General features: G+C 29.8%; 1 protein-coding gene across 6 annotated transcripts in view; it reads left to right on the top strand.

The window, feature by feature from the left end:
- LOC118205212 (ras-related protein Rab-28-like) overlaps nucleotides 1-13,580 on the top strand; it is a 26,306-nt gene extending 12,726 nt beyond the window's left edge. For 4 of the 6 annotated variants that reach the window (XM_035377507.2, XM_035377505.2, XM_035377504.2 and 1 more), the window contains exons 6-7: nucleotides 3,427-3,530; nucleotides 9,168-13,580. In XM_035377507.2, the coding sequence (XP_035233398.1) occupies nucleotides 3,427-3,530; nucleotides 9,168-9,356 (293 nt within the window). In that variant the 3' untranslated portion in view covers nucleotides 9,357-13,580. Of the gene's footprint in view, nucleotides 1-3,426; nucleotides 3,536-9,167 lie in introns of all 6 variants that reach the window. The other 2 variants (XM_035377509.2, XM_035377510.2) reach the window with 2 other exon arrangements.

The raw sequence follows: 13,580 nt of genomic DNA, 5'->3' as shown, positions 1-13,580 counted from the left end.
ACTACAAATAATCTAACTAGAGAATTTTTTAAATAAATATTTATTTGTATTTTGAATTAAATTAAATTTAAAAGATTATACACATAGAGGATCCCAAATAAAGTCACCAAATGCAGTATTTTATATGGCTGAAGATAAACAAAAAAATGTCTTATGAATATATAATAGGAAACTCTTAGTTTAAATATAGTAGAGTATTGAAGATCTGTCCAAAAAATGCAGATAATAGCTGTCTCTGCATCTTCTTATGTGATGCCCCTGTGACGGATTTAGGGTATTGATGTAATATGTGATCTACTTATTTGATTAGTTATTTGTTAGGTGGTGAGCCATGGCAAACAAATAGAAGGACCCTGGGTGTTCAATTTATATCTCAAACTGAAAAACTTAAAAGATGCTTTTCCATCATCGAACAAAGAAATGCCAAAATGTTGCTACCATAATGCAGTGGGAAGTAATACTTGGCTCGATTATCATGAGTGACAATGGCCTTGTAGAGAAGGGGCTGGGCTGAGTAGGATACAGCTATCAAACTATAAACAACCACAAGAACTCTTCCAGTTCTACTGTCCTCAATCAACAATCAACTGAATTGAGCTGGGGGATTTTGATTCTAAAAATTCTACACAATATGCAAAATACTATGCCACAAATACTTCTGTATTATCTCATAGAAGCATGATAGATATTTGTTAATTCAATAATTATAGCTTCATAAAATAAAAAGTTCAGTAGCTTTCCTATTCAGACGTCTAATATAAAGGCAGGAAAAAACAAATGATTAAGTGCACAACCAATGTTAGTGGTGCCATCTAAAACTAAGTAGCTCATATACTAAATCAGTACCAAATTTAGCATCTATTAAATATCCATATTCAATTTTTCACAAATTCTGGCTGCATATTTAAGACATTGTTCATTGGATCCAAAACATTCTAGGCACCTTGGAACATACCTCTCTCTGTAGTACTGTGATTACTGCTGGTGAATTTTATTTCAAGTATTTGCTATAATAGTTACATACATTTGTTATCTTTCCTTATAGTCCCTTGCAATCTGTTCCATAATGAGCACATGTTGCATCTAGAAGTTGGCTACGTGTCATGCTACCAATATTGAATTAATATTTAACAAGCAAATCTGAACATCATTTTTTAATCATGGCAAGCTATAATCTTGTTGGCTGATAATTTCTTTGCTAAATTCCATATTTTTACCTTTCCCATGTGGGGGCAAGCAGCTAACCTTCACATACTATATTAAATACAACTGGAAAAGAAAAATATATTTGTACAAATTTTTCTGGATGGTAGAGATGAAGTGCAGAATACGATGTACAACTATTTATGCAGAGACTTTTTTGTCAGTGCCATTACAGAGTTGTGCCTTGGCAAGAGATCGCCTTCCCATCTGCTAATCTACATGGTAGAGTTTCACTTTGCACTTTTCATCCATCAACAGTTCTGTTCACCTCTTTGTATAGAGCGAAGGGGAAAAAAACTCCACTTAAAAAAAATAAGAGCACCTATTACAGACAACACATTAATTCCACTCTACAATTACACTGAATACAAAGCAGAAAGGGAGATACAGTATCCTATTTCAACGGGCAGCATTGCAGTAGATATTATAACAAATTCTCTGCTTCCCAATGAAGTTTTGTGTCTCAGAAGTTGTAAACTCTGCATTTCCCACTATGTGTTTATAGGACTTTCAGCAGCAAATTGTTGTACTGTTGTTTTACCAGTTTTATTTTGCACACATATTAAGCTGCAAAAGCAAGTGCTTGTTATCTATGTTCTTTATCCTGCAACTTATAAACTATGCATTTCCTGCTGTATGTATGTAGGTTTTTTTTTTTTTTTTTTTTTTGTTTTTGTTTTCTTCAGCCACAGATGCATTGTTGATGTGTGTTTATTTTATTCTGATACACTCTGTATAGTGTCTTATAGTTTTTGTTACAAATTTAATACGAGTTGAAACTTTAATTTTTTTGCTGAAAATGTGTTTTGCTCATATAAACACCCTTTTACTTAAAAGTATATTATAAAAGTGTAAATTATATATTAGTGTAAAGTATTAAATATATTTTTATTTTAAAGTAGAGTCTTTAATATTAATTAAAATTTTCTGATAATGTTGTAAAATGTGTGCAACCTGTATTAACCCTCTGAGTGAGACAGGATTTTAGATCTGTCATGAACATCATTATTTAAGCAGCATTTCTTAGGTAAATTTGTATAATTGCTTGTTTTATCTCTATTTTCATAAAATTACATTCATTGATTTAATATTTACATTAACCTTTAAGAGACGGAGCAGTTTGAAAAGGTTTCACTTAAAAATCCAAATGCCTTTCCACCCTCCCTTTTAGCTGTCATTGTAAAGGGAAACTACTACTCTTTTGCAACTTTTCCTGTAGGTCACCTTTGTTAATTTTCAGTAAGAGACTAGGGAATAATATAAAAGAATTTGTTGAAGTTTTCTCTTTTCTGCTGTTTCTTTTCCTTAAACTAGGGAAACATATTATGCTGAGATTTCGTAGCTAAATAATTGTCGTATGTTGGAATATTAACTTTTGACATTGCGTCATAATGAAAATACGTCTTAGCAGCAAATGCACGCCTGTAATCAGTTCATAGTTTATTCAGTTTTTATTTGTTTCCAATCTGAATTTAGTTTAGAATTACATGTAATAATTCACATTTTTAATTTATATTCGAAAATGATGTTTAACTATTTGTTTCTCGTATAAATCGTCAGTTCGCTTTTATTTGTTTCGAAGCATTCGTTCATTTGTTTCCAAGCATTTGTTCGCTTTTATTTGTTTCCAAGCATAGTTTATTGAGTTTTTATTTGTTTACAAGCAATAAAAAGGGGAATATAAAGAAAAAATACATTTTTAATGACCCTGAAAAGTTGGTGAAATTAATACTAATGTAAAATTGCTAAGATTTCACTGCTGAGGGAAACGAAAGGGAATTTGCGAATCTCCACAGTTGGGAGGCAAGAAGGTCATCTCGCATAAGTGGCAAGGGAGATAAGGACAATGACTATCTCCGCACCCTGAAGGATAGGGGGAGGGGAATTCGCTGACCAATATTTCGACTACAGCCGTCTTTTTGAGACACTGCAGCTCTGGCTGATTCTTAGGCCACCCGTCTTTTGAAGGTTAAAGAAAGTAAGAAAGCAAAATATCTTAAATTATAAGCTAATATGTGCCAAGTGACAAAAAATCTCATGACCGAATAAAGCTGGTCATGCTGCTCAGAAGGTTAACAAAACTCATTTAAGCATTATTGGTATATTTCCTATGACATTAAGATCAATGTACGTCTGTATATTTATCAAACTGTCATTATGAAAATGCATCAAGATACTTTTAATAAAATAATTTATATATTCATGCCACCTAAAAAATTCTAGGTGATTTAGAACATAATCGAGTAGTAAAACCTGACAAGCATATAAAGTTTGCTCTTGACAATGGAATGTCTTCCCATACAGTGTGTGCTAAAACAGGAGAATCTGTTAAGTATAATAGTTTTTATGCCATTACTTTTTATTAAATTTTTTAAAAAATGTGATATTTTATGTAAATTTAAATTTTATACAGATTCTTGAAAAGCATGAGCTTATAAGCAAAATTTTATTTGTTATTTTGAAACATAAGACATGAACTTATATATAAGAGTACATCGTGTAAATTATATTTTCCAGGAATATAAATTTTATGAACATAATATTTTTTCAAAATAATCAGTTTGTGAATTGTTCAGCAAATTATTCTTTTTTTATTTATTTGCATTGAAAATGATTTATTTCTTATTTCTGTTTATATCATGTTTTTTTAAATGTTTGCACGAAATACATTAATCATGATTTTGCCCAGTAAGAATTATATATTTATTTACCACCCCTTGCTTTAGCTTTTAGTAATATCAATCTCAGAAACAAAATATGACACATACAAGAATAAAAAAATATTATGCATATTATGCTCTCAAAGTGTGTTGTTTGGAATCTTTGCTTTCTCAAGAACTTAATTGGTTTCTTTTACTGAGAGGGTTTTTTCTCATGATCATTGGCATAGCATTAAAATAAGGTTTCAGATAATACATTAATCATGATTTTGCCCAGTAAGAATTATATATTTATTTACCACCCCTTGCTTTAGCTTTTAGTAATATCAATCTCAGAAACAAAATATGACACATATAAGAATAAAATATTATGCATATTATGCTCTCAAAGTGTGTTGTTTGGAATCTTTGCTTTCTCAAGAACTTAATTGGTTTCTTTTACTGAGAGGGTTTTTTCTCATGATCATTGGCATAGCATTAAAATAAGGTTTCAGATATTAATGGTCACCTGAAAGGGCTTATTAAGGTTTTTCATGCTTTCGCTGAGCTCACAGTCTACCATTCTTCTGTTATACTCACTCCTACTAACACTTTTTTTTTTTTTTGGTCTTTTTAGCTTTTATATTAAACAAATTTTCTTCACACTTGCAATATATACAATTCAACAGTAAAATTACAAAAGTTTTAAAAGCAATATATGTTTAGAATTCCCAATGCAGCATTAAGTGTTGGCATACTTTATTTTTTATTTATTTATTTTTTTTAATCTAGGCATTTCTTCATATCATTTTTCAGTTTTCTTACTAAGATGGTTTTACAAACTTTTTTTTGTCTTTTTATTGTTAGCATATTGTGTTTACTTTGTTTATAAAACAAATGAGAAATTCAAAATTCGGGCTTCCGCCCATGTTCAGGTGGAAGACTATGTTATTCAAAATTTGACTACTCTAGGTATAATTGTTTTTTTACAATGCAAGGAAATGCATACATTTATGCAGATTCTTCATTATTTAATTTCTTTATGTATAATACAGGGCAATAATATTTCGTGGCAACAATTTGAAAAATGATATGTCATTTATGGTGATTCAGTGCGAAATGCTATTTTGAGATTAATAACCCATTTGGGACAATTGTTCCTTTTGGGTTAATATAATAACTAATAAAACAGTAATTAGAAAAATATTTTTAAAAAGTTTGAAAGCTTTCATATTTTATGTAATGCTCAAAGGGGGCATTTTTTTTTTTCATTTACACACACATATATGTTTTGAGAGTATTTAGGAAAATGTCCCCTTAGGCTAAAAATATTAAAAAACAGCATATATTTAGAATTTCCAATAGACAGTCTCGTGCGCTAGAGCTGAAAATGTTTCTTTCTGTACAGCGTTGCTATTGCTCATTTTGTAATCATTGCGTTTTTTAAACCAAAAATTTGTTAAAGTTTTACAAAATATGAAATAGATAATAAAACATAATCGAAATTCAAAATTTGGGCTTCCGGGTGCCCATATTCAGATGGAGAACTAGGTTATTCAAAATTTGATGTCTCTAGGTACCGTTGCTTTTTCACAGTGCAAGAAACATTCATGCAGATTCTTCATTATTTAATTTCTTTAAATATAATACAAGGTGATAATATTTGGTGGCAACAATTTGAAATCAAAAGTGATGCAATGCTTTTAGTGAAATGCCGTTTTGAGACTAATAGCCCTTCAGAGTTATCGCCCCTTTTGGCTTTAAAAAAAAAAAAATCCCCACTATCAGAAAAATCTTGTCATCATTCCATCATAAAAAAATATTCTACCATTAATAACTCTGTCGTGTTAATGGGCATGTAATCCCAGTTTTACTCGTGTTGTTTGAAAATTGCCGATATAGCTTCTTTAGCTGGTGAACTTTATTTCCTTGAAGCTTTTCACATTCACAAAAATATATCTTCTTTATTCAATGACATTAATTCCAGTCCAGTTCATTACAGTGCTTTCAAAATTTTGGTAGCTTAATCTTCCACATTTTATTGCTGTTTTCCTTGACAGATGATACTGTGTTCATTTTCACTTAGTCACATCCATTGCTTTTGATATATTGCAGAATGGTTGTGCTCCTCCAATTTTTGTCTCCTGAAGAGAGATCTTTAAAAGTGATAGTTTCATTCAAATTGTATGTCAAACCAAGATTGTCTAGTTTAAAATTTTACATTGATGTATGTCTCTTTCAGTTAGGTTTTGAATTTTATGTTCCTTCCGCCTTTACTTTTTTTATATATCTTCTCTGTAAGTTTCTGAATTGTTATTCAGTAAGTTCCTTCTTTTCTGTTTGTTTATTTTTGTGCCTAACCATCTTTACACTAAAAGTTATATATTTTAAGCTTTTGTTAAATCACATTAAACAACAGGTTTTTTTTTTTTTTTTTTTTTTTTTTTTTTTTTTTTTTTTGTTATGTTGTTGTTGTTGACTACAAATGAAAGGAAATTAAATCCTTGACTTAATTTGTGAAACCTTTTTTTAAGCATCAGATCTTATAAATAGTTTTTGATTTGATTGTTGTTGTTAGAAATACTTGCTATTATGTAAAATGATTATGGATCCATCATTTTAATTACTGTATATACTGAATTTCACCACTCTTGAGGGAAAAAAAAAAAAAAAGTGTTTATAAAATATTCAGTCTTCGAAATTCTGAAACACTTTTTCAGATTACCTTATTTTATTCACTCTAGAAATCTTAGCAGAATTAGCTTAATTTATTTCATATCTTACCCTTTTCTAACAGAGATATTTATTTTATGCAGTTCTAAAATTACAGTTTGAATAAAAATAAATAAATAAATAAATAAAAACATTTAAATCCAGCAAAATTTCTGAAATAATAATAATAGAAAAAAACTGATCCCATTTATTGTATTATGAAATGTTAAGAACATTTCATAATACAATAAATGGGATCAGTTAAGAACAGTTAAATGGGATCAGTTATGAAATGTTAAGAACATTTCATTTACAAGCATTCTCACCTATGGATATTGTTATTGTTTTCAAGTTCACATATTTATCCATCAGTATGATTTAATTTTTCTTTTATGTATTGAATGTTAGTGAATGTAGTTCTTGTAATGGATCAGGTAAGATGCTGTGTTGAGACCCTCCACAAAAAGGCAACCGAAAAATTACTACTATACATTTTTAATAGCATAAAAATGTGATGGAAGGCAAAAAGAAAATCTGTTTCTTAAAGACAAACAGGAACTGCATTATTTATTCCAGATATTGAAGATATTTTATAGTCAGGGATGGTTGAAAATGTTTCAGATTAAAATAAGATATAAAAAACTGTAGCAGGCTTAGCAGTCTTTAAATTTTCTTTTTAGCTTCATTGCTTTTTATATAGCAGCTTTTACTTAATTAATGAGTATTAATTGAATAATTTTATTCAATTAATACTCATGGCTAAAGAAAACTAAAAGAAAGCATAAATTTTATCAATTTATAACTATGAATGTATTGTTCCCTCTATCATATTCTGAAAACTTGCAATCTGATTCTTCAGTTACAGAATATTTAAACTTGCGTTATTGCTGCATGAAAACAGATTAAGAAGAAATGTAGCTTATTTTTTTTATTTGGTAATGACAATGAAAAATAAACTTCTATAACTAATGAAGTATAAAATAATTAAGAATCTAAAAGATAAGAATAATGATTCTGTGAACTCAGGTTTACTGAAATAAATGAAAGAAGGAAAACATACAACTATTTTAGTTTCCTTCCTAGACAAAAGTAATATTTATTGGTTTCTTCTAATAAAAGTCTAATTTACAAGACAGCTAGAAGTATTTGGAAAAGTAACCATGCAGTTGAATAATAATAACTGAAGTTCAATGTATTTTTAGCAGAAATAAACAAAAAATGTATTAAACCCCTATCACAGTATGTTTCCACTTACGGAACTGTATGTCGAAAGGGACAGTTCTCAGAAGGAACCAGGAAACCCACGTAGTTAGGTTATCATTTTCACTTACTATAAAGACTTGAATGTGAAACAGTAATCGATTATCATTCAGATTGGGATCACATGATCCTCCCAAAGCAGATCAAAAGATCCTCCCAAAGACAAAAGCAGATCTTTTGTCTGATTGGTTGTTCTGTACGTGTGATAGAGCTGCGGCCGAAACATTTTCGGCGGCGTTTAAAAAAATCCCGCATAGCTGGTACATTTTTTCTGTAGCTAGGCGAGACTTTCCTTCCAGTGGGGCTCTTTTTTATAGGAATTCTCCCGTTTAAACCAGTGCTACCAGAATCTCGTTTCTCAGAAAAGAACCATCTATCAGGGACCATCGCTAGATGTGATAAGGGTTTTACTGACTGCAGTTTCATTTAGAGCTCATCCAGCTAGTGCTATTATTGGTGATAAACATATCAGAATGTGTCTTAATTATATCAGAATTTGTAGTGCTTTGTTGGGAAAAAGATTAGAAAAGTGGAATTAGGTTTCCTAACAGGTTTTTCCCTATCTCTAACTGAAATGTAGTTGAATTAGCATCATTAAAGTGATTGCTGTATAGAAAAATTTCAGAAGCTTCTAAAACGGGTTTCTCAGCCTGAGGCGAATGTTGTAGTTCCTTTTATTTACCCTCACGTTTTACTATTTATAAATATTTTCTTGTTTAATTCATAAAACAGATTAAAACAATCCAAATTGAAATAAATATATGTGTAATTTTTGAGTTTTGGAAAGGAAGGGAGGGAGATCATCTAGCAATGGTAAAAGAAGTAAGGGTCAAAATCAAACAAGGTTCAAGGGGCAAAAAAAGAATGAGAACCACTGTTCTAAGAATCTAAATTGAGGGGTGAATTAGTGTAAGCAATAATTTTGGTCTCCAAAAAATGGAAATCTACTGAAAATTTCACTTATTTCTATTAGCACACTGTAAGTGCTTGCTTATCCTAAATTTTAAAAGATCTGTGGGTTTGTATTATATATGTAAAACCCCATTTAGATTTAAAGCTAGTCATCAATAAAAATCAAGTTATCGGTTGCTAAATTTTAAGAATCTGCAGTTTTTCCTTCTTATACAAGACTACATTCACAGAAATTTTATAAATGCCTATGAACGAAAGTCCAATATGCCCTTTTCAACTGAGAATATGATTTTATTGACAGTTTAAATTATCTGTTGCCTTACAACTTAATCTCTCATTGCTTTTTCTGCCATTTTATTGTGCAAACTATGATTAATGATAATGTATTAAAAATGTGTTCATATAATTCATCACTTGACACAATTCTCATTTTTTTAACAGGTTGCTTTGTGCTTTCAGAAGATTGCAGGAGAGTTGCTTGGTATTAGGCTGACACGATCTGAACAAGAAACCGTCCAACCTGTTGTTAAAGCTGAAATTGTGCAGAGCTTACCAACAACTTCTGAAGCAAATACTGCTGCTCCTCCATCCAATGCAGCCAAGAACAGTAGTGTTTGCACTCTTCAGTAGCACTTAACTAAACATGTGATGTTTGCATTTAGTAATTTTATTTATTTTGCACTTTTTGCTAAAAATATGTCCTTGTAATTATACTTGTTTTTTGCTACATATTTTATTAAAATACACTGCCTTAATTCTAGTCACAAGATAAAATATATTTTTATTTACTAATTAAAATATTTTATACATAGTTTGGCATTGTTCCATGGAAGTTGTAAATGCTTCAATAAAAACTTCATAATCATTTGCTTATATATTTATTTATTTATTTAGAAGTAAAAATTATTAGAAGTAAAAAGTATTTTTTTGGAAGAAGAATGTATGATTTCAAATACATATCTGTGTCCTTGATAACTAAAATATTTTTCAGTTATGCCCTCGTCAACTTTTAAAGAGTTCCCACTGTTCATTGAACACATAAAAATTAAATTTTAAAACTTATGAACAAAACAGAGGAATAATAATGCTATTTATATGAATTTGTATTTTTGATATGCTGATTAATTAACATTGGTAAAATAATTAAAATATAATTACTGAATAATTTAATAATGTGCAAACTATGATTAATGATTGTTATGAAAATTCATTTTTCAGCTCTAGTACAATTCCATGTTCATTTAAATTAATTTAATAGCTCGTTTAAAATATATACTCTATAGATCTGCAAATTAATAGAAATTAAAAAGTTCTGTACTGGGTACATAATATATCATGCTAAAAACACCATTTATTAATTAAAGTAATTCTGCAAATGTTTGGAAACAACTGGATATATTATAATGTTTTTAAGATTATGTCAGTTAGCATTAAAGAAAAATTTAGCCAAAGGTGACCATCAAGATGATCGGTCACTGGTACCAATGAGTTGACAGTGAATAATGTGAGGTATCATAGTAAACATAGCTTATTAAAATAAACTGTAGGATACCAGTTAGTTATCTGTAGTTAATTATAACTGGTGAGTGGCACAATAAAAGTAAAAATAAACCAAAGACCATGGAGATCTCCAAGGTTATTGGTTACCAGTGACTTGAGTTTGTAACTACCATTACAGTATGATGAAGTAAATTAAAAATAAATGTATTTATTATTTTATAAAGTTAATTCTGAGTTTGTTAAATAACTGGGTGACTGAATTTAAGAAATAAAGCAAAATGCTTTGTAAAACTGGAAAGTTCTGATAACTGGTTATTTGAAAGTCTGTGTGAAAAATAATTCTCATGTTTTATACAGTGGCATTACTTGGGAAACCACATAAATGGTAAATGCATTGTAGCATAGTATAATATAGTGTAAAAGTCAAACTTTTAAAAAAATTCTGTTTAAAAGTGTTTCTTATGTCAAAATTAAACTGACTGATATCAGTGACCTTAGAGTTTGATTATCACTGGTATGGGATAGCAGAATAAAATTAGATTATTAAAACAAAAATAAAATACACTGATATCCATCAGTACAGTTTTACATATGTCCATATGTAATGCAAATTGGCAGTCTCCAACAAGAAACAGTACAGTTTGTTAGATCATTAAAATGAACTAAAGAACACCGGTGACTGTCAAGGTCATTGGTGAGCAGAGGTAAGTAGTGTTTCATGCTGTGATAATACTTGTCAGGAGACAATGGGTAATAAATATATAGTAACATGATTGATAATCAGAGCATAATGTTATGCTTTATGATTTAAAATTTGTCAAAAGATTCTGCTAAGAATATTTCTAATGTCAAAAATGATATCATTACCTCTGAAAAATTATGGAAACAAATCTTTATAGAAAATTGTAATGAAATAAAATTATTGGTAAATAATATGAAATTCAAAGCACATTTTCATGCTTGTTACATAGCACAGTCAAACCTGGCTTTAAAGACTGCCAAAAGATTGCTAAACAGTGTTATAAATTGAGGAATTCTGTTATTATTCTACATATACTAAAATGCTAAAATTTGTGAGTAATTTTATCTATGTTAGGGATACATGGGATCAGATGCATAATATATAATGCAGAAATATCTTGTAATGCATAAACTCTAACACATGTTCAAGGGATTTATTCAAAGATCTTTCGTAGTATTACCCTACGTATAAATAGACATCAAAACTGAAGTTACTTACACAAATTCCTGCTATCAATGCAGCATGCTATATTTTTTTAAGAAAATGAATGAAAAAAGTCAAATTCAGTGGTATGCCAACAATTACATTTGGTAGAACTAGGTTAGTAACTCTAAATAATAAAATTTTTTTGATAATTTTAGCCTAATGCCCCCAAATATTCACTTTGTTTTAGAAACACAAATTGTTTGATTTATTTCACACTTTTTATAAATTTACTTTCTGTACAGTATTTTAGATCATGTTCATAAAAGTGTTCTTGTGATACATAAAAAGTTTCATGAATTATATAGCCATAATACTTTTCAGAGATGTGCTGTAGTTTCTACAAAAAGGCTTCTGACCGAGATATGAAGAAAAATGCTTTTTTAACACGTTGAGTGCCACGTGCATTTTATGTGGTTTGCCCATGGCGCCAACATGATTTTTTTATTATTCAATGCATACTATGTTGAAATATTATCTACAGAAGATAAGATAAGTTATGTAATCGTATTTAATGCATTTTTTTCCTGGTGGGTCACCACTCATCCCCGAGGGGCTGCAGACAATTTTTGCGATTTATTATTTAAATTTTTGCGATCTATTGCTCTTCAAAACATTATAGTAACAATGATTATTATTTACAAATTTATCTGTATCTATATTTACTCTAATTATATATTTTTACTGTTGGTCGCGTCACCGGTGGGCTGGCACTGTAGCCAAGTCGAGTGCCGACCACTGGTGACCCCCCATGGCAATCAACGTGTTAATGCAGGCTTATAATTACAGTATTGCATGATGTGTTTTGGTAAATTTTTGGAAACCAGAACGAAGGAGACGGTTATAGTGATCATGTTATAATAAATTAAATGATATTTTAGGAATTTACAATACATGAATAAATAATAATAAAATATGTCTCAAAAAGAATATAATGCTAGCAAAACTGATTATTTTTATGTTTGCATAAAATTGCATTGGATTGATAAGGGCCAACAGGCAGCTGATTTTCAGAGAGCATTAGCCAAGTTCTCATAAACAACTAATTAAAGACATATTTTGATTGAATTGTCAATATATTAAATTTATAAGTGGTACCAACACACTGATTACATAGGGTGATAAAAATGCTAGAGTTGAGCCTGCATAGATATAATGTTAAATTTTTGGAGGTAAATTAAAATATCTGGGATAGATCAAGATTCTGAGCTTGTTTCTCTTGAAAAGACGAACATTCCGAAGGATGGCATAGGCAAATGAGACCAATGTATTGTGATACTGACAGGTGATTAGTGTGCTGCCTTATATAAGCTCAGCAATGATTTATTGCAGTGGGAATTTTTTACCTTATGATAAAGGTAAGAATTAAATGGAATGGCTATGAGCAACCTTTGTTGTACAACTGGTTGAAATTTCCTACTGGTAAGTTTTTCTGCCTACTTCTTCGTTTTCAATAGCCACATCAGATTGCTTAAATAAACTGAAATGTTTACTATTACAACATTTTTTAAGTTTAACACAACAAAATTTAAAAAGCACTACCAGTTTTTATAAGCATAAAATAAGCTATTAATAAATGCATAAAATAAGCTATTTAAATGGCAACGATATGCATAGGGATGTAATTTCAAAACAATTACTCCCTTGGTACTTAAATATGGATAGATAATTCAAGTCACAGTAGTAAAATCGAAATTATTTCATTTTCTGAGATTTACTGCCTTTTTTTTTTAGCATATGAATTTCATCAGAAATTCATATGCTTATCATGAACATATTGTATATAAGAATATCCAGCATTATACACAATATGTTCATGATATATTTTTCCATCTTCCTCAATTCTTGCGATAAGATAACTAACTTGTAACATCACCTATAGGAAATGGCACAGCTAGAGGGGGGGTAGAGACTGCAGCATTTTTCATAGGAGACATTATTTTATAAGGGTTAGTCATATAGATTTCTGAGAGGTGGAAATAATAATGAGATTTTACTTGAGGTAAATTGTTCAGATAAATTAGCATGAGATTTCAACAGCTCAAATTATCAACATACTTTCAGTACAAGAATGCATTAAGCTGCAAGTTAAAACAACTTTCAATAACAAAAAAAAAAAAAAAAAATAA

This window comes from Stegodyphus dumicola, chromosome 7, assembly GCF_044657685.1.
Source record: "Stegodyphus dumicola isolate Sdum_Otavi_A_Nest chromosome 7, ASM4465768v1".
Taxonomy (NCBI): Eukaryota; Metazoa; Arthropoda; class Arachnida; order Araneae; family Eresidae; genus Stegodyphus; species Stegodyphus dumicola.
The sequence above is the reverse complement of the archived record's forward strand: the minus strand, read 5'-3'. Positions and strand labels throughout refer to the sequence as shown.